At 43.0% G+C, this 27,927-nt stretch overlaps 2 protein-coding genes across 3 annotated transcripts; one reads left to right on the top strand and one right to left on the bottom strand.

Annotated features, from left to right (window-relative positions):
• Positions 1-1,196: 1,196 nt before the first annotated feature.
• Positions 1,197-23,160, bottom strand: gigyf1a (GRB10 interacting GYF protein 1a). 2 transcript variants are annotated; one of them, XM_035624311.2, is made up of 25 exons: positions 22,579-23,160; positions 17,946-18,556; positions 17,781-17,844; positions 15,035-15,164; positions 14,806-14,901; positions 14,503-14,620; positions 12,672-12,780; positions 12,077-12,282; positions 10,978-11,207; positions 10,755-10,875; positions 10,417-10,596; positions 9,498-9,652; positions 9,213-9,381; positions 8,848-9,071; positions 7,782-7,882; positions 7,513-7,613; positions 7,324-7,397; positions 6,970-7,101; positions 6,445-6,660; positions 6,095-6,315; positions 5,806-5,963; positions 5,438-5,601; positions 4,480-4,524; positions 3,854-3,998; positions 1,197-2,942 (listed from the first exon to the last, which is right to left on the bottom strand). In XM_035624311.2, the coding sequence occupies exons 3-25, from the start codon at positions 17,813-17,815 to the stop codon at positions 2,875-2,877; spliced, it is 3,198 nt and encodes a 1,065-aa protein (XP_035480204.1). In that variant the 5' UTR covers positions 17,816-17,844; positions 17,946-18,556; positions 22,579-23,160; the 3' UTR covers positions 1,197-2,874. The 2 variants fall into 2 exon arrangements, with proteins under 2 accessions (XP_035480204.1, XP_035480203.1); XM_035624310.2 differs by having other exon boundaries at positions 6,970-7,110; positions 22,579-23,156.
• Positions 21,941-27,911, top strand: si:dkey-85k7.11 (endonuclease domain-containing 1 protein). Its single transcript, XM_035624312.2, has 3 exons — positions 21,941-22,171; positions 26,008-26,311; positions 26,912-27,911. Exons 2-3 carry the CDS (start codon positions 26,018-26,020, stop codon positions 27,530-27,532), a joined length of 915 nt encoding a protein of 304 aa, XP_035480205.1. The 5' UTR covers positions 21,941-22,171; positions 26,008-26,017; the 3' UTR covers positions 27,533-27,911.
• Positions 27,912-27,927: the final 16 nt, after the last annotated feature.

Here is a 27,927-nt window from a genome sequence, read left to right as displayed (position 1 = left end):
TTTTCTTGAAGAACATTCACTCCATATAATCAATGTCTCATGAATTTTCCTTCATCCATTTGTAAATTTTCTTTCTACTCTGAAAGGTAATACAAAAATATGAATATATACAGGAGGTGAGAGAAGACGTACTTCTCGAGTCTTTTTTTTTTTTCAGTTTGGGAATATCTTTTCAGTGACTTTGTCAAAGTCATAGCAATCCTCCTGTTGTAATTGTGCTCCCATCCCCGAAAATGGTACCTCACAGCTTGAATGAACAAAAGTGCATAGGTGAGTTGTTGAGGGCAGGGTGTGAGTGCTTACGAGGGTTAAGGTGAAGACAAGTGCACGAACCAGGTGTACTCATATCACCCTCTCAGTTCCCTCGAGGGTTATGCCACCCTGCACTCCGTTCTCCACAAAACGGAGCAAATCCTTGATTTTTCCAGCCTCTGCTCCATGGTTGATCGTCGAGTGTCAGGATCCACCACCACACACAAAGGTCCAGTTAAGAGGATCTTGTCCATGCTGTTGTGATGCCTGCCACTCTTCCTCGAAAAAAAAATCTGCCACTCAAGTGTCCATATGGCAGAAGCGTACTTGCAAACCCCACCCGTCTCATTTTAGAACAACAACAAAAAAAAAAAATTAAAACAACAAAAAAAATCAACTGCACCCACAGATATCCATGTGGTTTGTAAACAACCAAATCTCCAGTATGGAATAGAAAGAGTCTTTCTTTGAGTTCTTAGTCACCATTTGTATGACCAGGATTGTAGAGGCAGTGTGTTCAACTGTTTCCATCCCAAGTTTTTTTCTTCTTCTCTACTGTGAAAATGTAAAAAAAAAAAAAACCTCGCTAAACTCTGAAGCTTTTTCTTCTATTGTTTCCATTTTTTTGAAATCTTCTGAGGAAAAAAAAATAATATCTGGTATCAGCACGGGTTTCTTGTCATTTTTTGGAATACATTCAATATTTTCTTAAGAAGAAATAATACACACACTTCACATGGCGATAATGAAACAAAAATTGAAAAACAAATTAAGGAAAACAATTTTTTTTAAAACAACAAAAATAGCAGCCCCAAGTGCTCATTATCTTAGTCCAAATACTTTTTAAACTTTGTATATAATGTATATATTCATATATATTTTTCATTAAAAAAAGAAAACTCGTCATTATCAAATTGCAACAACGAATAAGTAACACAATATGCTAACATTTCATGCACCGTCTTGTGCACTTGCACATTAAGATGCTATATATATTTTTTTTTTCAGAGTCAGAAACTCGACACCTTTCATTCACAAGTTCGAGAGCTGACAAAAGGCAACGTGATCACACCCCAGGAAAACACACTGGACTAAACTTCTGATGGATCACCCCTAGACTGAACTAGAATTATTTACGATGCAAACTTACATACTTTACATACACTGTGCTGAGCACTGACGCACGTCACACCTGCTCTCAAAAAAGAGTTAATGTCTCAATGGCCACGCACTCGATCCAAGTTCTTAGGCACAAATGTGCATTCATACACATACCAAAGAAGAAAAAAAAAGCCCATGTATTCAAAATGAGTACCTGTAGTCTCAACTCATTTCTATGAACAGTAAATGAACATGCACTCTGAAAAGACACACACACACAGTCTCATTCGGAAGCACACACAGTAATGTCCCTCATGATTCGCCCTGTCTACAAGTCCTCACAGGTCTAGAGACAGCTCCCCATGGGGAGAAGCTAAGGGAAATAAACTAGTGGTGGTCATCATGTTATGAGCGCAAAAGCTGACATTTACAAATGTATGCATTTCTAATTCGTCTATCTGGGGATGAAGAGCTGGTGAGAGAAAGGATGTGTTGTGCAATTGCCCTCTCTCTCTCATTCATACTCTCTCAAAACATGGAGATCCGAGTCCCTGTTTGGAGAAGGGACGCACGCGCACGCACACACACATGCTCTAAACATGAGAATACAAAATTACCATTTAAACAAACAAAAAAAAAGACAAAATGGCCTCTTATGTTTCATACATCTTGGTAAGCAACAAAAGAAAAAGAAAAATTGTGCAGGTATATCACTGACACAAACCATCCATCTCACGTCAGTCACTCTCGCCGCAGTCATTCATACACATTCACAAAAAAATATTCACTTCTATAACTATCCCCATTTGTTTGATTTTTTTGTTGTTTTTGTTATTTCTTTTTTTAGGCAAGTGCAAATCTTCAAGTTTTTTTTATAATCCATTTTTTCAATAGCTTTACTTTTTATATAAACGTAAAAAAATGCTAAACAAGAGAAATATCAACAGTGTTTGTCTTTCGAGAAAGGATTTGCTCTCTGATAAGGTTTCAACTAAAGGTCCCCCTGACTTTGAAAACCTAACAACCCGACCATTCATCCCACCGACTGTTTCACCGCCCCCTTCCAGTTCCGATGCACATGCACACAGATATTGTGTATGCACACATACTGTATGTGCACTGATTCCAAACACTCTCACATACACACACGAAAAGAAAAAAAACTATTCAAATCCCATCTCAATAAAGTGCATTAGTTCAGTATAAGGTGCTTAATCTTTTGAGTGCCAGAGGATACCCATCTTCTTTTTAACCTCACCCCATTTCACCACCTTCCCCCCTGCTCAAGTGATCAACTGGTGCAGCAGGGAGCCCTTTTCTTCTTTCCAGAGGGAAGGAAAGAGTGGGAGGCACAGATCCAGGCGCCTCCACCCTACCCCTTCCCTCTCACATACAAACGCTCCCTTCCTACCCCCACCCCCCCCCAACCCCGGTTCCCCCAGCAGTGCACATTCGTCATCAGGTTTGTCTGATTAAAAGACAGAAGGCCTCAGGTAGCTATTGCTGCTGCGCTGCGTCACATCAGTAATCCTCCACCATCTCCATCTCATTCAGGCTCAGACACTCGCCCGTGTTGTGGAATGAGTACCCTGCAGGGAGGAGGGGAGGGCAGAGAGAGCAGAGTGAGATCAGAGACCCGATGGGACACGGGGGAGTTTGAAGGGCAGGCTTTTACGGCGCAGGCAGGATAAAGATACATCCAGAAATTATATGATCCTCTCAATTTAGGAAGTGTTAAAACCGTATTAAAAATGTAAGAAACAACTATCTGATACAGTAACGCATCACAAAGCATTTATATTTGTTCATATACCTTTTCTAAGTAGTAAAAAGATAGAAAATGTAGTTGAAATGCACATCCAAGCAAAATAGAGTGACATTTCTGGAGGAATATCTGTGTTTTAGCGTAAAAAATAAGGTACATTGAATTTGTAATTTAGCGAGTAATAGAATTGGATTTCATTCAGATGAAATCGATTGTCATTAGGCATTTTAGGTGTACCTAACTGGAGAGCTTACAGAACTCAGCCTGCAGAATGTTGCATCTGAACCAGTGACTCCACTTTAATCGATGGCACATTTGTTTGGCCATCTGTTTCCATCAGGGAGCCACATCCCATCTATGTGTTCGGCTAAATAAATTAACTTCAGACATAAGCAGGCACCTTTCCCTCCCTACAGCCTACTCACCACCTGGACTGAGTGCAACCAAGTCATCAGGAAGATGTATTACCTTCTGTTGCTGCTTCAGAAATGCAATTGTTGCTTTGGTTAGACCCCATTTGATTCTTGCCAAGGATTTAATTTTCCTCTTTGGCTTTTTTTGTGTGGTTGGGTAAAATCTACTTTTGATGTGGAAGTGTGTAGCTCGTTTTTGTTGGCAGGTTGCGCTCTGCATAACCACAATGCTAATCAGTGGGCAAAGTTCCTTAAAGAAACATTACATTTCCAGATGAATCAAGTAAAACGTAGGATCCTTAAAATGTAAGGAGGCGCATACCTAAGATGCTGGGGTCTGAGTGCAGCATCATGGGCTGTTTCTTTTTCATCTTTCCCCCCTGGTTGTCGTAGAGACCAGCCTTGCCCATGTGGTTGGCTTGAAACATGGACTGCAGTGTGCTTGGGTTCATACCTCGCATCGACTCCTAGAAGGAGAGAGTAGAGGAGCGGATTTAGCCAGGGTGGATTATGCAGGTATACAACTACCTGTTGAACTTCAAAAACAGATTAACTAACACTACAAGGATAGTGTGACAAAGATAACTGCTGAAATGAAAACCAACTTAGTTTGCTTGCCTCATTAGATTTAATATTCCATGCTATCTAGAAGAGACTGTGGTAAATGAGAAACTGGGGCAATGTAACAAGAGGAAATAAAAACAGACTTTTCTTTGTCTACTTAGCAAAGAGCAGCACCTGGCCATTAACAATTATTTATGAGGGTCAAATAATAACAGGACTGCTGAAACAGCAGGAGACAACAACAACAACAACAACAACAACAACAACAACAAGGACAATGACTTCCTCCACTAACCCAATCAGCACCAGTGTTTACGGTATGTGTACAAGTGTATGAGTTGTACGAGTTAATGTGCATGAGTATACAGACACAAATGGGTTTACCTGCAGAGGGAAGTTCATGTTCAATCCAGCCACTTCCTTTGATAACTGGGATTATAAAGAAGAGAGGGTGAATTTATACAGGTCACACCAACAACACACTCAGCTAAGAATTAACAAGACTGACTCTCGAGTGAAATCAAGTTTCACAAACATGTGAACTCCTCTCGCTCACAATATAAACAGGATCTAATCTCTTCATTTGTAAATCTGAACATTACAGGTGCACAGTTCAAGTACATGTTACTGGAAGGCAGCCGCATTCTTCAACTTTTTTTCGGAAATAAATCTACATTCCCACCTTGATTTTCTGATTAATTTTCTGGTTAATATCTGCCACCATAAATAAAATTAAATGACAAAGAAATAAGTAACATTTGGCACAGAGTACTAAGTAAATGGTGTCATTTGTAGTTGCCCATGAAAAGGTGATATATTTAGACACTATGCTCTGACAGCAGCCATCAGAGGACATGGCAACTCCTTGCTTCACACAGAGGGAAGGTCTGTGTCAAAGTTTGAGCCAGTTAGTGGATTATTTTTATTACTCTCTAGTTTTGGATCCGGAGCTGATGTCATGTTTCTAACACAACAAGACCGAGAGAGCAGATCTTTTAGTGCTATCACAGTTACACAAAGTCGTTATATTTTCCTCAATGATAAAAAAAAACAGACGATTATTTTTTTTTTTACAAGTCAATCCATATCCATACCCTGTAAACAGTGCACTGAGTGGTGTCTTTTCTGTTGCTTACTGATGAAAAGTTCTGAATAGAGAGCCTGCTCTCCATTTGACCAAGACCCCAAAAATCAACCTGATTAACATTACGGTAAAGTTTCATGAAAAAAAATCCAAATGTGTTCAGAGTTCTGCTTGGAAACAGTCGGTCGAACATACTGGTCAATGTATCCCCCTGAATCACATGCCGGGGGGATAAAAACTGTATGAGCTCAGGCCTACCTGCTGTTGCTGTCTCTGTTGGTTGGCTTTCTGTTTGGCACGTCGCTCCAGAAACTGTTTGGCGAACTCTTTGGCTTCCACTGTGTCCCCTAGGTAGGACCGGATGAAGTCCAGCACTGCATAGGGAGACTCCACCTCCTTCAGGTATGCCACAATTGTGGCAACTAAACAAAGACAAACACAGTTTAAATCTTTGGTAAACCTGAAACTGTGGGGGCAGAGGTTAAAGTCAATTCCCTCACGTATATATGAATATATATATATATAAATGTATGTCTCATTTAACACATTTCAATCAACTATCTAAGGTGAGGGTGAACTTTCCTCACCCTCGCCACTGCTAAATACATAAAAGCTGAGCGACCTACCATCCAGAGAGGAGCTGGAGTTGTTGGCAGAGGTGTTGAGAGCGTGCAGCATCTGTTCACACCAGGTGGTGAAGCCATCCTGGGGCTTCATGCCCTGCAGCAGCTTCAGCAGCTTGTCCTCCTCCTCCGTCCGCTTACGACGCATCATGTACTGCTCACTGCACGGGACAGACAGGGATACACGCATATTGACCAATAGTGTGCAACAGAAAGACATAAGCACAAAGTATAGATTCAGCAAACATATCATTTTTTTATTTGATTGTTTATGTAATTGGATTTTATCTACCTCAGTGACGGGCTGCTGCGGCTGTTCTTCAAGCCCATGTTGTTGTTGGTGTTGCCACGCAGGCCGGCCTGGTTCTTCACAGCCTCGTCCCACATGCCCATGCTGCTTGAAGAGCTTCCACTGCCACTCTTACCCTCCATACCTCCAGGCCCACCCCACATGCCAACCCCATCCACCCACTGCCCTCCCATGGAGGAGCTCCCCATGGACATGCCAGAGTGCTGGAAACACAGACACACATCAGGCCGGTTAAGACAAATACAAATATGGAATTTTCCATCCTCATTCCTGACAACATACTGACAGCATCTATGTACGAACCCTCAGAATTTGAGAAATATGAAACTCACGCGCTCTCTCAGCTGCTGGGCTCTCTGTTGCTGCTGCTGCTTCAGGAGCCTCTCTGCCTCCTGCTGCATTTCCATCAGAGCCATAGCCTGGGACTTCCCTGCTTTGGTGAGCCCAGAAGAGGAACCCCCACTCCAGCCCGAGCCGCCTGCCCCGGCAACCTGATGCTGGGGGGTCTGCTGCAGCAGTTTCATTATCAGCTCCTGCTGCTGACGACACTACAGGAAGACATGACAGTTGTTAACATTGAATAGCTGGAGGTGAACTACATGAAATGGCACCTGACAAATTTACACTTGGACCAGTTGACTCAGTATACATTTTTGCCCCTTAAATCTGGGATAATATGATAACGAATCTGTATTTAACATAGTGATGACCCACTTTAATCTCAAAATTAACAACACAGAATGTATAAACATAATTTATCTAAGCTTTTACTTTTTAATTTTGTAGGGATATGAGGGTATTATTGGCAGTTATGAAAAAAATTTGATAAAAGTGGAAGAGAAGATTCTTCAACACACCTGCTTGCGTCTGAAGAGCTCCTCCTCCTCCCTCCTCTTCTGTTCCTCCTGTTGCCTCCTCTTCTCCTCCCTCCTCTTACGCTGCTGCTCCTCCTCCTCACGCTTCGCCCTGAGTTCAGCGTCTCGCCTCTCCTGCTGGAGCTAAAGCGTAAATGGCAATGTCTGGCTTCAGCATTTCTCAGAAATGAATATGTAATTTGTACAACTTTCCTATGGTTATTGCTGGCTAGCAGCACACACAATCTCCTTTTAATAATTTTCCTGTGAGAGCAGAATACAATGAAACTGACATAGATCAGCAGTGTGAAACGTTGCAAATGTACACAATACATACACGCTTGTGACTTTACCCACCTTTTGAAGCTGTTCGAGAGTTGGACCCTGAGTAGTAGGATTCATTGTTATGTCCCAAAGACTGGCTTCACCGCCTACAGGGGAATGAAATTGGATCATCTAAGTCGCACATGATTCAGCATTTGAGTTTTTACTGCGTGAGCGTGTGTTTGTGTGTGTATGAGTAACCAGCAGCAGGCGAGACAGTACCTGACGGCTGTGAAGCTGAGGTATGCATGTCCCACATGGACCCTGTATCTGGCACTGACATCGACCTGTTCATCGAAGGCATCATACCCTGCTCACTGCACCTGCAAACGCGCACACACACAAACAAACCAAGACCAAAACGTAAATTTAAGAAAAAATAAAATAAAAAATCACTGCCGATGTAAAATGACAGACACAAGGACAAAGCCAAATTAATGAAAACTAGTCCAGATGTGAGGTTAAACCGTCATACCCCCCCATGGGCCCACCTGTTAATGAGCTGGAATAGCTGCTGCTGTTGGAGCTGCTGATAAAGAGCTGCTGCGGCAAGCTCCTGTTGCTTTTTCAGGCGCTCCTGGTCCAGGTTTCCCTGAAAAGGAAGGAGGGAGGGAGGGAGAGGAAGAGAGGGATCTCCAGTCAGTACGATGCATCTTCAAACTCAGTTATATCAAACACAATTAGCCATATATGGTGGGCAAAGTTCTTCCAATGGCATTTATACATACCAGCATTTAACAGTTAATTGCCCATTATTTATTACCACAGAAGTTTCCTCTGCCAGCAAACACATGCTCAAAATTGAGCACCAGGCTGTCATTGCTGCACAAACATCGACCATGCCACATATTTCTGTTGTGTTACGGATGGTATGGAGTTTACATACAGCCAGTGACTTTTACTGGAGGGCATTGAAATGTCATTCTAGTGACAGAGGATTCATTTTTGAATATTCCTCCACTTCTTCTGGACCTTTCCAATTCACAGACTATAGAGAGTAATCAATTTAGGGCTGCAACTAACGATTATTTTCATAATCGATTAATCTTTCGATTATATTTCTCGATTAATCGATTAGTCGTTTGGTCCAAAAAATGCCATAGAATGGTGAAAAATGTTGATTGTGTTTCCCCAAACCTCAACATGATGTTTTGATTTGTCCACACACCAAAGATATTCAGTTTACTGTCATAGAAGAGCAAAGAAACCAGAAAATATTCACATTTAAGAAGCTGAAATCAGAGAATTTTGACTTTTTTTCCATAAAAACTACTTTAACCGATTAACCGGTTATCAAAATAGTTGGTCGATTTATTAAGTAATTGAATACTAATCGGTTAATCGTTATAGCTCTAAAGCAATGAAGTAATTAACATGACAGCAGCAATTTTTGTGTCATGGGGGTCATTTCAGAAACTCTGAAATAAAGCCCTGCATGTTGTCTTTTGACTTAAAATTTATTTTAATTAATTAACTAATAACATAACAGTGTATCAATATTTATTCTCCTTCTTGGCATCATCCCCTCCCCACCCTCTCGACTGAGCTCTGACTCACAGTCCCGGTGGGCACCCGGGTGGGCTGTGTGCGCTGCGCCGGTGGTGGCTGTCTCACAAGCAGCGGCGGCGGGGAGGGCCCTGGGGCGAAGGGCACACGGCCCCACATCTTGATGACGTCCCCCAGGGGCTGAAAGCCCTCGTCACAACCCCGCTTAACCAGCAGGGTCATGGTGAAGTAGCCTGCCTGGAACCACTCGCACATCTCCACTGTGGTGAAAGGACCTGGTAGCGGTAGGACCCACAGATGAGTTTACAATGCAAACAAATTGCTACAATCCAGGAGAGCAATATTTATGAATTAATATTCCATACTTGCATGTGTGATTGTATACAAGACTAAGTTTTCAAAGTTAGTGAGTGTACCCTGGATTTCCCCCTGTGGGTCCTTGTAGAACCACTTCATGGCGGCCTCATGAGACAGTGGTAGAGCGGCTGCTGTGTTCCTGCTTTCCTGCTGCTGCTGCAGAGCCTGGGTGAAACACTCCTCCTCCAAAGAGGTGTCCTGCAGTGACGCCACCATCTTCTCAGCCTCCTACACAAACAGAGTTCACAGATACATTGTGTATCCAACGTAAAAGAGATTGCTCAGCAGCATAAAGTGTAGTTTCTGTTATGAGCCACTTGAAATGTGCCTCCTGATGTTCTTACCTGCTGCAGGTGCTTCATGCCCTCGTCGTCCTCATTGTCTCCTCCAGATGGAGGGAGGAGAGGAGCAGCAGAGGAAGGGGGTGGGGGAGGCAGACTGGAAGAGGTTGTGGCGCTGGGGCTCAGCTGGGTCTTGATGCCCCCTAATGGAGCCACATCTGACAAAAACAACAGCAAGAACAAAGATTAGTGAAACAATGGGGCCTATTTTTAGTATTTCTATTAATGGGAGGGTGATGTTGGTTGTCGGGGGGTAGAGCCACCTACAGGCTCTGTATCTGATACAGCAGGAACAGCGAATTCAGTAAACAAGATATTAAATGACTGGGGATAAACATATTGTATATCAAACCAAAATATCAACATGGCTGAACTACCAGTCGCTCACACACCCACCCACACATTTGCACGCACGCACACAAGAATAAACCCTCTAAGGTAACAGGGTCAGCACAAGGCTCCTTAAGCTTCACAATATGTATAATCAGGTTTAGACGGTGAAGCGAAAAAAGGAAACATTCATGTATAGTGCCAGAAGAACTTTCAAGTAAAGAATACTGCATAATTTGAATGACAGATTCTTTTTCAGTGGCTAACCACATTTTCATTTTGACAGTGCTGCTGCTTCAAAAGGTATAACCTTCAATCACACGGCAGAACTTGACAAAAAGACGACATGTCATGAATCATAAAACCATTCTGGAAAAATCTAAATATTTCTAAATATACAGCGGATCAAAACAATGTATTCATAAATGCATACTGCAGCATTGTCCAATACTATACTAAACCTGCCATAAATGTGGGATCCTTGAACAGCAATAACACTTATTTTTTTTAATTGGCTCGTCAAAATAAACTTTGTGTAGTCAATAGCACATTTGACATAGGGAAGTACAGGGAGACTGGGATCTTGATATACCTTCACCAGGCATGCTGTTGGCCTTGACAGGGAGGCTGTTGCTCAGCTGAGTATTCTCCACAACTGGGCCTGCGTTGCTGGGTTGAAGCTCCAGGGATGGAGGGGTACAGTGTGTTGGAAGAGAAAAGGAAGGGGATGCTGGCTTTGCCTCACCATCAACCACAACAGAGTTATTACTCTCTGTGAAAGGGCAGCAGAGTAGAAATGAAAAAAATAAAATAAACAGCCAATGTTATAATGTAACATATTTATTTTAATGGCCAGTGACCAACTAGTATGGAACAGGGTGCAAACACACTCTAAAATCATAAAAAATAAAAGAAAAATGATTTCCTTACCTTTTTCTCTGTCTCCTTCAGCGCTGTTCCTCTCGGTGTCAGTGAGGCTCTCCTCCTCTTCCTCTTCCTCGATCCCCTTGAACTCAAACTCATCCTCCAGGATTGTCTCCTTGCCACCCTTCTGAAAGAGGAAGACCGTACGTAGATTTAGAGGAAATGAAAGTGTAACAAATGCTCATGAAGACCCATGAGGGCAGGCAATACAATTCAACCCCACACACACCTTCATAGGCATGAAAGCTCCAGAGGAGTCAAACGTGCCCATCTCCCCGTCCTCCTCATCTGTACACCACTCAGGCAGGCCGTCCCTGTCGTCCTCTAGTCCCTCACTGCCTGCACGGCGACGACCACCGACATGGCCCTCCGAGTCCCGGAAGTCGAAGTCGAACTTCCTCCGACGACTCTCGCCTGGACCGACGTGTTCCCGCCAGCCTGCTGAGCGAGGACCACCATCTGATGGAGAGAAGACACCGAATACCATCAGTGACCATGATATGAAAAGCAATAATCAGGAGTCATCAAAATAGAAAGTAGATTCCCTCTTAAAATAGCTTCCTAGAAGAAAAACATTCTTGCCAAGTAATGGCAGTAGCTCAGGCAGTCATGTGGATAAAATAGCTACTGTAAATGAGTTTAGACATGATGTTTGCAGAAGGTCATCTGATCTCATAAACCTTTACCTGTCACATCCTCACAAAATGAAGAAGCCTTCGCGTGAAGCTCTTTTTCGAGCCAAAAACACAGCTTCTGTGTCTTGTAGAAAATACTGCATTATACTCCTATTTTTTTCTCCCTGAAACCCACTGTATTGCTGATTACACCAAGTACCAAAAAGGCTGGTGTACACCTATCGTAAGGACAAAGGTTTAGGCTCTCAAACTGTTTTAAATATCATGTTTCTGTCTGCCTCAAAGGTTGAGAATTCATGGTTTTAAATGCCCTGCAATGGCAGGGTCAATTTTTCCCTCTGGCTTGCAGTGATACTGGCTCTTCCTCGCTAAAATCCTCTTTTCTCCCCTCTTCCTCAAAAACAACAATCACCCTGAGGCTACATTCATACCAACACATTTTAGCTTTAAAACAGATGAGAGTTTTCAAACAAACACAATCTCAGTCCAGACATGGGTTTCAGCTACGTGTCAGAAATAATCTCCATTGATAGTAACACACCTGAAAACAATATCACATGACCATTCAGTTACTGCGCCTGCCGGTGTTAACAGGAAGCAGACCGGCTCAGTTGCAGGAAATACTATGAACAACCAACGGCAATGGTGAAAAGTAAGACCAGGAATGTAAATTAATATTTGTATTGATCATACCATCTCTGCGGGGTCCGTTAAGTCTCCAGCTGCTACCTGGTTCCCCTCCCTCCTCCTCCTCTTGTTCCTCCCGGAGGGTGCGCCAGTTATCACTGTCAGCCCTTGTGTACTCCTTCCTCCCTGGAACCGCTGGAACTCCAGCAGGGTCTTCAAAGCCAGGACGCGCGACCTCCCGCCGCAGCGGCTTCTCAAAACGACGCTCACCCCTGAGGAAGGGAAGGAAATGGTGAGAAATTGCACCAGTGAATTGATTAACAAGAGGAACACAATCTCAAATCATGATCTAGTTTTTATATTTAAGATAGATGGCCACTTAAACACTCGATTTGGAAGATACAGATTTACGCATTTTATCCAAGTCCATGCAGAAAAACTACTTAAGAAGTTTGTTCAGTTTACGCAGACATGAGAAGATGCCCGCAAAAGCAAGACATATGAACAAAAACACACCAGAGCAGATTATAAAGTTAAATACTCTTGATGACAGCTCCTCTCACCAATGACGATATAACCTTTTATCATGGAGTATATGACCTTGAACCCTTCTAATGACACTTCTTGAAGTTCGGTTGTGTATGCAGAAGGTTCTTCTTACCGGTCATCCCAGCTCTGGCTTCGGTGTATCTCTCGCCCACTGCGGCCGAAACCCACCTCCACCTCTTCAATACTTCTTTGGTAGAATCCACCTTCACCACGACCTCGTCCTGATAAAACACACACACACACACACACACACACACACACACACACACACACACACACACACACACACACACACACACACACACACACACACACACACACACACACACACACACACACACACACACACACACACACACACACACACACACACACACACACACACACACACACAGAGAGGGAGATTTAACATTTAACGAGGGAATAGTCGTGGTGTTCTTTACCTCACGGTGCAGCTATCAATTATTTTAGTAATAGAGTATTCTACCGATTATTCTATTAATTTATCGAGTAATCGGATAAGAAATACTTTTGCTTAATTTACAGTAGTGTTGATCTTTTATCCTGCCCGTTAAACAGACACAGACTTTTGTGTGGAACTGAGGCGTTGCTGCATTTATTACTGGAAATTTAGCTGCAACATTTACTGCATATCTGCTGCTAGCATACACACCGGACTTCTAGCTGCTCCGCTCTTTTCACTCTCTCGCTGCACGCACGTACACACACACTACGCACATCCTCCATGAACTGGCCCATTCACAACAGAAGTTACGCCACTCAGAAGCAATAGCCACCTCCACTCAAAGCGCCACACCTCCCGTCGGCCTACTCCGAGGACAACGAAGGACCGAGGTTTTGTTTTTATCAACTTAAAATGCTCCCACACTTACTGTACTGTACACTTTCTGTCATTTTCTACCGCCTGTTTCACTGTTTTCGGTCTCTTCATTCATTTTATAATCTGCACCGGCTCGTAAATCTTTACTGCAGCATCCACAGCAAAAGGCAGCGGTGCTACGGTAATAATCCTCCGTGTGGAAACACAGTTCATGCCACAAGTTACATTGATTAAACGAAGCTTGATGACTTTTTGTAATCAAATTACCCTATGTATCGTTTCAGCCCTACCTACGTGAGACATTTACATACAGAGTAACAGTCGCAAGCAACTCTTGCTAGATGGGGCTTCACTACTTTCACTGACTTATTGGCCGTACACTCGTCATGTAGCTGCCTGTGGTGCTTTTTGAAGCGCTGATACAGGTTGGTGGTGTTGCCTAGGGATGTAGTGACTATTACACAACATGCTTTGCACAATACCCTCTTTGGTTGCACAATACCCTCTTTGGTTCCACATCTGTCGGCTCAAACCCGAAATACCCATTTCTTTGGGACTTAATTGTCAAACGTTGCTTCTGGCTCCGCAGAGGCTAGTACGTGCGCAGCACGGCATTTCTGATTGGTGGGCATGACTGTCACACTGATAGGGTGACAGCAATGTATAAACCCTGGGTCAGATCCGCTGCATAACATATTCTAAACGGCAGCCTTTTGCGCTGTTTCAAATCGCGATTTCCATTTGAAAACAATTAATCCTTCAGCCCTATCATAAGCCCAGAGGTTTAAGACAGGTGTGGCTGGTCAAAATGAGGGCTGTTTAGAAAGGCCAAGAGGAAGTGTGCTGCATCAAGATGGTGGAAGAAAAGGGGGAAATAAACACTAAAGAGGTTGGCTTGAATAAACTCTTTTGCTTTCCCTGGATAGGAGCCATTGTTATAGTGACATAGTTTTAGCCAAGAGTTTGAGCAGCATTTCTGTTGCTGTTGGATTCATGTTAGTTTCAGAGCAAGTGGATTTAACATGAGTCTGAATCAATGCAGTTCTTTATTTGCAATTTTTTCCTTCTTCTAATGAGTGTATGGGATTCTTTTTCTTTTTACCTCGACCGCCTCGTGCGGCCCCTCGTCCTCGGACCACTCCAGCCGGGGCAGCCCCGCCGACCCCTTTTCCCATGAGCCTCAGCACCGCCACACTGTTCACAGACATGGAGAAGTTCCTCTGCGCAGAGAGAATGGAAAGAGCAAAAGGGAGGAATGTAAGGCATGCGAGCCGACAGTCACATTTGTCAAGCAACGGCAGCTCGCTCTGGAGCTGATGTTGTATTGCGAAAGCCATGTAATAGGTTGATCCTGTCCTAAATTGGGAGGTATCAGTGTGTTTGTGTGGGCAAGTTTGTGACAGACCTGCTCCTCCTCAGTGAGAGGCACCAGTGCCAGGGGCTGCATGGGCTCATCTTGCAGAATAGCAGCAAACTCCTTATCCTGCATGTCCTCTGGGACCTAAGAAGAGCAACAACGAAAAGGGGTGTAGGGGAAAAAGTCATCCTTAAACCTTTAACCATGATGTAAAAAAATATATATATAATATTTTTCTTCTCCTGTGATTCCCGCGCTCTCAGAGAAACCTACTGACCTTGTTGTCTTTGATATAAAGTGCTAACATCTCCTCTCGGCCGTAGCGGTACTCGGCCAGCTTGTACTTTGGCATGGCGGGGGAAGGAGGGGGGGACGTCACACTCCCCCCACTGGACAGTGCACGGAGCCTGTGTGGGAAAGACCATGGCATTCTGTAAGAGCTGGGATTATGTATTTTTGACGTCAATGTTTATTGCATGAATCTCAAACAGACCACAGGACGTCCCAGCGTTGGATTAAACAGACAGGACATGGGTGGAAGTTTTTTTTCGCCACAGTAGAAAATGCTATCAACGCATGAGAAATCAAACTGGTGACCAGAGCTTTAAGTTTCCGAGCTTCCGAGTTTCAACAGGTGCAACCGCACACTGATAATTTAAAGCCACAGGTTTGCAGCACTTTTTCCTTGACTGATGACATATACTGGAGAAATATCACTTAACAATTTGGTGTAAATTCCGCATTTGGCAATTGGAACAAAAAAAGGGAGAGAGCCATTGTACAAATTTTCATCGGAATTGGAGAAAAAAAAATGTAATAGCATCCATCTTGCAGCAGGGAAATAAAGAATTTACTAAATGTTCTGTAACAAATCACCCATCCTCCTACGCAGGTCGCCCTGAATTGTCTTGGCTCAGCGAGAATGATGTATTAGCTTTCCAATCTCAAGATTTCATTTTAAAAAGCTATTACTCGCAGACCGGCTTCCAAAGCTGGCTGTTTAACAATGGCTCCATTCACATGCCTCTACAAAGTGTGTGAACGACTCACAGCCACACATCAGAACCATATGTAAGTCAGAGACGCGGAGGTAGGTGGGGGCTGTTAAAGGTAAAGGAAAGCACCATGAAAGAACGGTTGGTAGCATGTGGCATATCAAAGAGGATAAAAAAAAAGTGGAGCAGCGACTAATATGCATAATAAGAGGAAAGCTGAGAAACATGCCAGTGGGTGGAGTGTGAAGTAATATTAATGGAATATTTGTATCGACATAACATTTATTACCTTAGCTATATTTAGCTAGCCTCCCTAATAAGACAAAGCGTCAAATCTCAAGGATTGTCCATACACTAGAGCAAACGGTTTGTGTCATAAATGCTACATTGAACTGAACGAGTGGCAGATTCATTTCACTTTTGAATTCCGTCATGATGACTAACATACTTGCAGACTCCACTGCCAACAAAACCTCTAATGGTCCAAATAACTTTCTGACGCTAACAGGCTTTAAAAGACGTGTTAACATGCTGGCCAGACAGCTGTGTGTGATGTGCTCTATAGCGATGTTAAAAAGGGCACAAGGATAAAAAAAAGTGGGCTGGAGGGGCCGTTGAGAGGAATGCAGCTGCAGATGTGCAAAGAGAGAAATATTCTGCGAGGCTGGCACTGCACCAAGAATGCACACAGCAGTCACAGGCTGTTAGAGATGGAGCGCTACCAATCCACCCTCCCACCCCCCAAATTAAGCACTACACAAACATTGACTGAGGAAGAGGAGAACCGACAAAGTGGTAGAAAGTGAGGAACAGGACACGGCTGTGACGGAACCTACATTCTGACATCGGGTAAAAACGGTTTTGCCCTAGTTAGTAAAGGAAACAGCTTTTGAAAACTACAACCAAAGTCACTAAAGCTGTTTTCATGAACTTTCATGACATGAACTCTGGAAAATGTCCAGAAAATTGGGCTGGACATTTTAAAGAGTTTGACATCCACATATGAAGAAACGCAGCAGGATATTGTCTGAGTCAGGCAAGTTCACAACAGCAGGAACATTTCCCAAGCATTCAGGCGAGGGGTGCCACCTGGGCAGAGCGTCCACTCGCTCATCGTGAATCTTCTGGACATTTTCCTGCTGTATTCACACATGGGCTTGCTAACATTTTTCACACATTTTACTGTGGGGCTGGCAGGAAAAATTCCGGAAAACGTCTGGAGCAACATTTGCGTTCTCACATACAGCCCCCCCAGAAAGGTTCAGGAAAATGTCTGCACTTCAGTTCATGTGTGAAAGCAGCTTAAATGGCATAAACCCACTGAACTCTAGACAATCACTGTTGCTTCCATGTGGAGGCTTAGTCAATAATTGGCGTACATTTCTTTTCTTGTTAAGACCAGTAATGGTGTTCAGTCCAGAACAATATATGCAAACATTCTTTCAATAATTAATCAATCCATTCATTATTTTGGTAAGTAAATTGTTGACGAGATGTCAAATAGGAAAAGAAGAAAATCGGTTTCCTCCAGTCTTCAAATGGCGGAATTTTTCCAACCAACTGTTAAAACCCAAAGATATATGGTTCACTATCATGACACAAAAATGCCCTCTCATATTATAAGCAAATATGTGGCATTTTTGTGTTGGTTCTAAAAATAAATGCAGATTAATTGTGTCAAATGGCAGATGTTTTCAGCTCTAATCTACACAACTATGGATTTTTCCTTTGGTACAAAAAAGGTAACTCAACACTTCCATATAACACAGTAGATACTGAAGTTCCCATAGGTAAATCCCAGCTAGTAATTGGCCCCATGACCTTTATTTTAGCGCCACCATCAGCACAAAATGTTTTGAAACCAACTTGGAAGAAAAGTCCTAAGAATACTCAGAATGATGAGAGATTTGATGTGACCTTTAATTACTGTTAGCTCGCAAAACTCTTCTTTAGGAAATTCTTCTAAATGTAGTTCAGTAGTTTTTTTAAAAACATGCCAAAATAATGAAAAGAAATCAGATAAGTTACCATTCTGGGCCGAAGTTAAGAGTCTCAGCAGTCATATTCCTCACGTCCACACAGAACTGAGTATCTGCAGAGAAGCCAATGGCTGGTTAGTTTTAGGATTTAAAAAAAAGAAACACTTGTAAAGACGTATTGGCAGAAGAATAAATGTGCCCCTGGCTGCCTTACCCTGTCCAGATGATCGGAGCAGGCTGGACCAGGCAAGAGCTGGCTGGCTTTAGTTAGGCTTAGGTGACTAGAAGGCTGAGTGGTGCTTAAGCTGTGGTCACAGAGCTCCCCAAACACACAGACACAAAGAGAATAGCTGCCAGTTTCAGGTGCTTGAGGAATACCAGGTTATCAGGTCCTAACTAAGTAAGGAAGGGAGTTCGACGATAGTTTGTGGAGAATGGAAGCTCCTGCTACTCACCGCCGAAAAGGGTTGTTCAACATAAAAAAGAAACAAAAAAAAAACAAACTCGGAAATCAACGATGGAACGAAATAAAAACACTCTTGCTAGTAATATTTTCTTCCTTTTTTTTGTTTTACTACAGCAGTTATAGCTCACATTAAAGTTAAAAGTATGAACTGATTCATCGAAAAGGTAACGCAGGAACGAAATAACAGCCAAAACAATGAAAGCGGCTGCTGGAACAGCTGCCAAGAGCAGACGCGACACACTCCTCTACTCCTTTCTCTCTCTCCCGCCGTGCCTTTTCCTCTCACTCCAACTGAAATGTGGATTGACGGACACCCTCCAGGTAACTCCTTTATTTCCTGTCCTCCTCCCTTTGCACCACTGGAGAAAGAAAAGAAGAGAGAAATCAGATTAGAGAAATCAGACAATTAAAAAGAAAGATAGAAGTAACAATGTTGGAAGTGTGCGCCTGATAAATTAGCTGCTGGAAATGTTCCTGCTGTTGTTGAATGGTGCATTTTCAGAGTTTGGCAGTCTGCCTCTGCTGTTATAGCAGAGGAAATGTAATTTGATTTTGTGTTGTGTAGCCTTGACATACTATTTATGAGGCAGCGCGCCTTGGACTCGCTAAAATGTACCGGTCCAAGTTGATCAATCCGTTACAGCACACGGAGCAGGAAGAAAAAAACAACAGTGTGCTTTTCCTTCAGTGAATAAATAACACAGCAAAACTATTTAGAGTTTAGTGTTCCTCTGTGGGCAAGTGTTTCTGCTGCTCAAAGGAGATTTTCCATCCAGAAATGTCTATTTCAGTGATGCTTTGAACCAGCTGCTTCTAAATGCATGCAGTCGGTTGGGGGACAGTTCTAGAAAATGTGATGGTAACTAAACCAATAAGCCAGGAAATTAATTTAATATTAACACATGTATGCGGGCCAGGACCCTTATGATATTAACATCAGATGTATGTTCATACCACAACACATGGCTTCAAGTGCAGAAAACAGTAAAAGGTACACGTTTTCTCAATGTTTCTTTGACTTTATTTTCATTCTTTACAATCGTGAAAATTGTGAGGTTTTACTTTCCATTTAATGGTGCTCTGCTCATAATGCACAAGCATCACACCAACACCATCTCAACTAGCTGAATGCAAAATGGGATTTAACACTGTTGGAATGGGGGACATGCCCTCATATGCAGTGACACTGATATTATTCCCTAGCAATGAGTGGCATTAGCTTATGCTATTTTTTCAGACTTTTTGGCGAGTTTATGGGTTTCAGGTTTTAAAATTTGTTTTACAATCTGGTTCTAGGTTTCTGTGCATGGCAGTCTAATCAAAGAACTAAACAGCAGCAAAAAGGTAGAAAATCCCTTTTATCAAGCAAGGTGTTAGAGCCCCCCCCGGTTTGCATGAAATAACCTTCAGAAAAACCATGTGACAACGTCAACGCAAGATAGTCCAAATTATAATTGGAGCATAAAGCGAGCAAGCTAAGCACGTGTTCACTAGTATTTGAACTGCAGTGTCTTCGCCCTTAGGATCGATATTGAGACGGTATCAGAGGACCATAAATTCAAAACATCACTCGCAGATTTAATCAAATGCAGTGAATTGCAAACACTTTTTGCGCTGATAAAATATCCCCATTACTTCTAGTCTGGTGACGTGGTCATAAACAATATGAGACGATACAAAATTGTTTACAGTCGGTCATCATAACTTATCTGAAGGCATCTACTCCCTTCTGTGGTTGCACTAACCCACTGTGTGCAATCTTGTAAATAGGCAAGACTCTGTGGAAATACTGGACTTGCAGGATGTTTGCACACCTTGATTCTAGAGCTGCAACAGTTAACAGTTAATTGACTACTAAATTAAATGGCAACTATTTTGATAGTCGATTCAAGTAGTTTTTATGGGGGAAAGGGTAAAAATGTTATGATTTCAGCTTCTTGAGAGTGAATATTTTCTGGTTTCTTTGCTCATCCATGACAGGAAACTAATATCTTTGGTGTGTGTCAAAAAAACAGCAACTAATCGATTAATCAAGAAGATAATCGACAGATAAATTCGACAATGAAAATAATCGTTACTTGCAGCCCTACTTGATTCAGGTAATTACGGAATCAACTGAAGATTTTATTCACTTCACCTATCTCTACCGTGACACTTAAAAGTCAAAGCCTCTCAAGAGTGGTATTTTTATTTTTTTATCCTGACAAAAAAATTAATTTAGACAAAACTATAGAATCCTACCGCAACAGAGGCAATTTAAGAGAGAGGGCCAGGACTTTAGGGCATTGTAACAAATTATTTGCCACCCCCTGGTGCCACGAGTTGAACTGCACGATGTGAATTTATTTTGGTACAGTTCATACTAGCAATTCTGATTTTAAGAAATGCTAATATAGATTTCTAGTCAACTTCATCCACACCTTTTCTGTTTTTAAGGAATTACGTAGCTTTCCTGCCTCCAACTTAGCGTCACCTCCCTGTGGCTCGATAATGGAAGACCCTTGTGCTAACCATGTCGGCCGTGTACCATTTTGCATTTGATACAGGTTTTTTAATCATGCACACTTATGTAATGCTAATGCACCTGAAGATTGCAGTCTGTGGCAGAAACATGTTAAACCTTATTTAATGGCCATAATAAAGCCAGTAGGGCAATACCGAAGCCCTAGTGAATCCAACTAGTGATAGCTTAAAAGAACACTGAATAAACCGGGGGCAAATGTATATGTTGTGCACTCCAAATTATGTTGTTGTTTTACTTTACAATGACACCTTCTTTTAGCATCCCGTGTGCTTAAGAGGAAGGCGCAGTGGAATTGGAAGGTTTGCGGGTTCAAGGTATTCATTTAATAAATATAAAATTAAAATAAGAATTACATACACAATTTTTTCTGCTAGTGATGAAACTTCTGCAAATCATTATATCCTCATTGCAACCGCTGAACACAGAGTAATCAAAAAAAAAAATCCAGAATGACGAGATTGCAACAAACAGTCAACTTCTAGGCAAAGCAAACTAACAGTACTACTACATACACATGTTAACTGCAAAACTGATTGCTGACGGGTCCAGTTTACATCCCACTGAAGGGTGGGTTTCATAAATTTACTAGTTTTTCCCTTCAATATTTTCTTAATTTGGGGTTTTATTTCAGCAGAATATAGTCCAGGGAATATATGGTGAAAATTAGATTAAAATTCTCATCAGACCTGGTTGCCGCGCTCATCTCCTTCAGGGCAAAGATGACAACGTCTCATACACACCTTTGAATTATGTGACATTGGCAGTCATACTTTACGTAACGATAATTGGATGGCAAATGGGATTTAAAAGCAACGGTTAAAGAAAAGCAAGAAAACATGTAACACTGGGATTCGTCTGTAGCACAAATTACAGTGAGGGCAGTTGCGATTTAAGATCGAGCAAAATCACAATATTGGAGGGAGAAAAAAAACCCTGCAGGAATAAATAACTTAATCCCACTCACTCAACTCTAAACTTTCGGGGCCCCAACAGACAAATACTTAACGTGATTGTCGTGTAGTGCCAACTTTTGCAGTGGCGAAATTTAAGGAATAACGCTGCTTACAACAACAACAACAACAACAACAACAACAACAAAATCAGCGTATTGTGCACGTGAATGTTTGCTGATGTTCAAAAACGTGGCGGGACAGCGGGATTTCAGGCTGGGGGGGGGGCTCGACTGTAGAGCCGGACGGTCAAGCTACGTTAACGGGCACGTCGGGCTCGAAACTCGCACAAACTGAACAAAGCTGGTCGTAAAGATGGCTAACGTGTAGGCAGGAGAGCTCGAGCTGGCGTTAGCTCCGCTCGGCGGTGTGCGAGCGTACACGCCGCCCGTCGCCCGAGCCAATCGCCGCGGCTCGGTGTGTCGGAAGGGGTTAGACGGATCGATCGCCACGGGCACGGCGGTGGGCCCAACGCACAGCACCGGCGCCGTGTGGCGGAGGTGGATTTTTCGCCAGCGTGCTAACTGACCTAGCCCACGGTACGCGTTGATCGCGAGGGCCTTGGCTTGTGGGTTCGAATGACACCAGATATGCGATGGCGGAGGGGGGCGGAGTGTTGGGCTCAGACTCCCCGGCCTGCTCCGCCAATGTGCGGGCGGCCACCTCCACACCGCAGTCGGCGAAGGCAAAACACAATGCCCCCCCCCCCCCCCCCCCCAGAAAAAACAAAACCCAATTGCGTTATAGTGGCGAAACAACTCGGTGAAGGCGGCTTTTTTTTCTCGCTACGAGACGAGCCCGGGGAGCACTCGAGCTGCAAGAGCCGAGGCTAGCCCGTTAGCTCGCGTTAGCCAGCTAGCTAGCTAGCTGGCTAACAGACAGGCTGCAAAGAGGAACCACGGCTTACCTTCACTGTTTGTAGCTACCGGGCTGGCTGTCTGCACGGTGCGCCTACAGCCAACGCGTCGCTTGCACTGGTCTCTCGGAACCCCGTAGACGTACTCATTCGACAGAATCGCACTTTCAGAAAGTCGTGCTCTGTGTATTTCAATGTATTATTTCGCCCTCGCCTCCGACGGTCGCTGCTGCGTATATCAGTGTGTGTCTGCTGGCTCCCAGTCGCTGCTCCTCTTGTTTGTGTTTCGGAAACATGGCCGTCCGTGTGACACCACGTGACTGGACATTGACAAGCGGCTAACCAATGTTGTGGCGGCGCAAACACACCCCTATTTAGCAGCTCGGACGCTGGTGGCGCCTGCGTTGCGCTCCGCTGCGGCGATTTTCAACGCGCACGCACGGCGTTCCTCTTTAGGTGGGGGCGGCCGCGACTGGCCACTTTCCGAGCGCGCCGAAGGCATTCACCGAAAACAGCGGGGCTCAAATCTCAGTGGCGGGGGCAGCGACGTGTAGTGACACAATAACGGCATTGACGTCCCGCAAAGTTGTGTTTCCCCCCCCCCAAACTTTGCCGTCGGCAGCTTGGAATTCGGGATGCGTGACATATTTTTGAGCTATTTGCCAATCACCCCTGAGAGGGACCTGCTTGAGCTGCCGCGCACGTTTGGCGGCGGCGAGGACTTGAGCATGTGCTTGGGGGAGACGGTTGCAGGGGCTTGTCACCAGAGGGCGCTGTTGAATAATGCTGTCGTCATATGAGACGACTAGTAAATTATTTTTGAACTGTGCTTTTTCCGCTCATATTGTAACCATGTTATGGGTGAAGAAAAAAATGCTTGGAAAGAGGTGAACGTTATTGATGGGATTATAGATGCAGATAGGGAAAAAAAAAACCAAATACTGTCCAACACATTTGCAATTTTTTAAATAATATGTAGATATTAAGTCTGCAATTAATTGATTAGGTATTGATAATATGGTCATCCTAGTTTGTCACTGAGGGTTTAAAAGGTACAGATACATAATCTGCACCTGAACAAACCAGCCAAACCAAGTCGCCAAAGTGGAGAAAGCTAACACCACACACTTTATAGACGACAAATGAATGAGGCAAACAGATTGCAACCAATTCAACTGTCGTGTGACCTGTAAAAATACATGTAAATTAGTTACATATTTCAAATCAAGATTTGTGGATGAGATAAGGGAATTGGGAAGAAAGAGTAAATCAAATTTGATTAAAATCTGTTTCCTGTATACTTGAAGTGTACCATTAGCAATTTTGTAAGTAAGGCAGTACTATCAACAAAGGAAACCCTAAAAGCCCACGTTATTTTTTTGTTTGAAAGTTGGTTTTAGGTAATAATATTAATTGCAGTGCAACCTCAACACCAACTGAAACAATAACAGCCTTAAGGCACATGCTGTGGTCCTTTGTCAAAATGCAGTTCATAATTTTAAAGCATATTGCTCCTACATTGTGTGGAATCTTTCCTTGTTTCTAATTTTACTTAAATAATTGATACAGCCCATACACAGTGCAGACAGTGGGTGTGATTGGCCACTCAGTTTTCGCCTAATTGCCCCCAACTGTTTTTTTTTGGTCCCTTTCTTTTGTAACTCGTCCACCTTGGTGCTGGTTGGGCCAGGGTCTTTTGGGAGACTGCTTAGGAGCTGGTTTCCTCGAATTGTGTTCACCAGAGTGGCAAATATCTGCTGTGCTGTGTTTTTTGATTACAGGTTTGCAGTGATTGAAGGGTCCGTTTGTATTTATTCACAGAACCTTAGCTTTCCTGTAAAAATTCCTTCCTATCCAAGGTTGATGGTTACAGGAATTGGTATTCGTGCATTTATCTGTTGACTGAACAACCTATTCACAGACTTCAAAATACTTTTAATAAAGATTGTATTTTTTATATTTTATAAACCTGTGTCTGTGATTTCTTGAAGTCGTTACAGAGCTCCCCTCTCTCTGATAATAAATTAAGGGGTGGCGTAGTCTGCTTCCACTAGGGGACGCTACAATCCCAGCCATGGAGGTGTTTCTCATATTTTGTCCACCCATATGTATGTAATGAAGTGGACAAAACAATCAGGATGTTTCATGTACATCATGATAGAGATACTGTTAAGAATGAAATGCATACTGTATATACAAACATTATAAACCAGACCAATAATATGATTAATGATATCTGCAATAATACTAACAATGATTACACCTGTATATTCTTGAGTACACATGGATGTGGTGTTGTAGTTACAAACTTACACTTATGGCCAAATTTCCCTTCTTTCTATCCTGTGTTCCATTACAATGGTCAGGGTGTCATCTTCAGCGGGGCACGGCATGCTCAAGAGATCTAGGAGGTCCGTCTTGACAGTCAGGGTGTTGCGGGATGAACAGAGATCAAGGAGTTCCGCCTTCATCCTGATGGGATGAACAAGTGGTACCTCTCAGGCCTGGGGAGTACAGCAGTACTTGCAGGAGAAGTACAAATCGCCATGATTCATGGGAAAGGGACACACAGAGGTGAAGGCCCCAACTCCGGAGCTAGGGCAAGGACCCCTGTCTTCAGGGGCAGCTGAATTGTAGCTGGAAGTCTTCCCTCCAGCCAATAGTATGCAGCCATGTTATCACAGAACTGGCACCCTTCGCCCTGCCTTCCATATCGACTTTGTAATGTGCCCCCCCCCCCCCTCACTGTAACTGTAGTGAAAAGAAAACAGTCTCTCAGAGCAAGCAAAACACACATTAAAGCCAAAAGAAATGAATACTATGATATTAATGATTGATGATGAAGTATTATATCTGATGACAGTTGTGTTATAAGATCTAATCACTGACGTTATCTATTTATCTATTTATCTGAAATTACTGTATTCTTTATTAATGAATAAAGAAACATATTCATCGTCAGACATCGCTCAGACACAAAAAAATTGCAAAGGGATTTTATTTATATTTGCACGTTTATACAGTTGATACTGGCACAAAGGATCCAAACACAACAGGAGCTTACGTGCAAAGACAAAGCAGGTTTTACAATAGATTGTGTATACTGCATACAGATGCAGTGAGTGGTGGTTACTAGTGCATTAGCATATTGTCTCAAATGAGGAAAATACAGTGAACAGAATGACTTTGTCAATTGAGAGAGAACATGGACCTGACAAAAGTCTGTGCAGAGATGCATGGCTGCACAGACATTGTAGAACCAGATTAAGCCAATGATTCAGCCAATCGGTTCACTCCGAGCTGCTGCTGCTTTGCATACTGAGACTCTGTGCAACAGCCCTTACACTTCACCAACTTAGGGCCAACACCGATACTGGACGAAATGTTAAACAGATAATTCCTCATCACCATGCAGAATTTCTTCATTCATAATGCAGGGAAAATAACTTGGTTGCCTATTGTTTCTCCCATCTACTCCAGCTGAGTGAGGATGCCTCTGCTTTTCACCTGGGTCCTGACGTCCTCCCTGTTGATGGCTTCTCCCCTGGTGACTGCCACTGTGTCACGCAGCTTCAAAGACTGCAGCCATTTTTTCTACATGCAGACCCCACCTGCAGGGATCGCAGGGACCAGCCTTAAGAGGATCTGTCAGATGTATGCAGACAAAGTGCGCTACGCCACATTGTATGACTGTAGCCTCCGCCTGCCCCTCTACTCAGCCTACATCTTTCAGAAGTCTGATGGGAAGAGGAGGATGGACACACCCTGGATGTATGAGCCTCAGGTAGGGAGATTAACATTGCTTTGTACGGGTCAATGACTATTTTGCTCAAGATAAGACTGTTTTTTGTCTACTTGAGTGACTCTTGATCGGCCAATGTATGTCTGTTGTTGAAGACATTTATTTAAAAAAAAGAGGAAAAATAGAAATAGCATTGATGACATTATCCAGTAGGTTGTGAGGGGATGTTTTGAAACTTCGTCTTAAGTGCTCATTGCCATTTGGCCAGTAACTGGAGTTGGAATATAGTAAAGAAGACAAAACCAGTATAGAGTTTATACAAGACAAAGCAGCCATGACCACCAGATCAGTCCTCAAAATATCTTCCCAAACACATCATGTCTCTTCAGCTTTAAAAACAGTGATCGGACAATTATTTCCAAAATTAGGGGAGGAACATCAGTTGCTGAGATCATAACTTCTGGAGAAACATTCCTTACATTATGTTTTCAGAGAGAACCCAGAACTTTTTCAATCAAAGACAATGCAGATGTTGCATATTAGAGTTGTTCAGCACTAGCATCAGTATTCAGTCATGACCTTTGAGCTACAGTCACTTCGAAAATGAATGATGCCTCCTTTTCTCTCCGATTTTCTCTACAGTTGCTTACCGACGATGAAAGCGGACACATGAAAGCACTTCCCCTTAATGAAGACTCTGCTCCTCTGATTGAGGACAGCCAGGCTGTGTTGGAGGACTATACAGATGCTATAGGGTACAGACGTGGCCCTCTGAATCCAGACTTGCACCAGGCTGACCTCGATGACAAATCCTCCACCTATACCCTGACCAATGTGGTCCCATTAATCACAGACTTCCTGGAAACCTCCTGGAATCCATACTTAGACAATGTTCGCCGGCGCCTAAATAACTTCTGCCATGGCAAATCTTTCATGGTGACAGGGGTGACTGTCTCAGGGGCGACCTCCCGGCGAGATAACCGGGACCGCCTAGCAATCCCAAAATACTTATGGCTGGCGTACTGCTGCCCACGGTTTGACCGCAACTCACCGTATGAGGTGAGGTTTATGTTCCCCAGCTATGGGGGCTATGCACTGAATGTACAGACTGGCCACAGTGTGGTGGAAGTCTCTCTTAAGACTCTGGAGGACTTCCTGAAGAGCCAGAGTGACACACACAGTGACATGACTATTTTCTATAAGGGCTGTGTGTCAGAAAATCCCTTCAAGAAGAAGAGAGACATGACCAGTGTTTTAGGGTGAATGACCAACTGGACACAGTATGGATAAGACTTTGTGATTTTGTGCTTAAAAGACCCAACAAACAGGCCTCACTTGAATTGACTTTAATAGAGACAGTGTTATGTAGCCCTGGCTTCACGTGATTTTAAATACATTTAATTAGAATTGCACAAGAGTTTAGAGGAAGACAGACTACATAAAAGGGGACACCCAGTGGTTTAGTATTACACTTCCATAAAATTGGCTGGCTGACATGAGACAAAATTAAGCATCAGAGCCGCTAAAGTCCTGACCTTAAAATAAGGTGCACGTCACGCAACTCAATAGCATCTTACATTAAAGACTTCCTTTGTGGTATTCCATGACGTTTAATTTCCTCATCCCAAATTTGTTAATTGTTGTTAATTATATATATA

This window comes from Scophthalmus maximus, chromosome 2 (genome assembly GCF_022379125.1).
Source record: "Scophthalmus maximus strain ysfricsl-2021 chromosome 2, ASM2237912v1, whole genome shotgun sequence".
Lineage (NCBI taxonomy): Eukaryota > Metazoa > Chordata > Actinopteri > Pleuronectiformes > Scophthalmidae > Scophthalmus > Scophthalmus maximus.
This window is presented reverse-complemented; position numbering and strand designations above follow the sequence as displayed.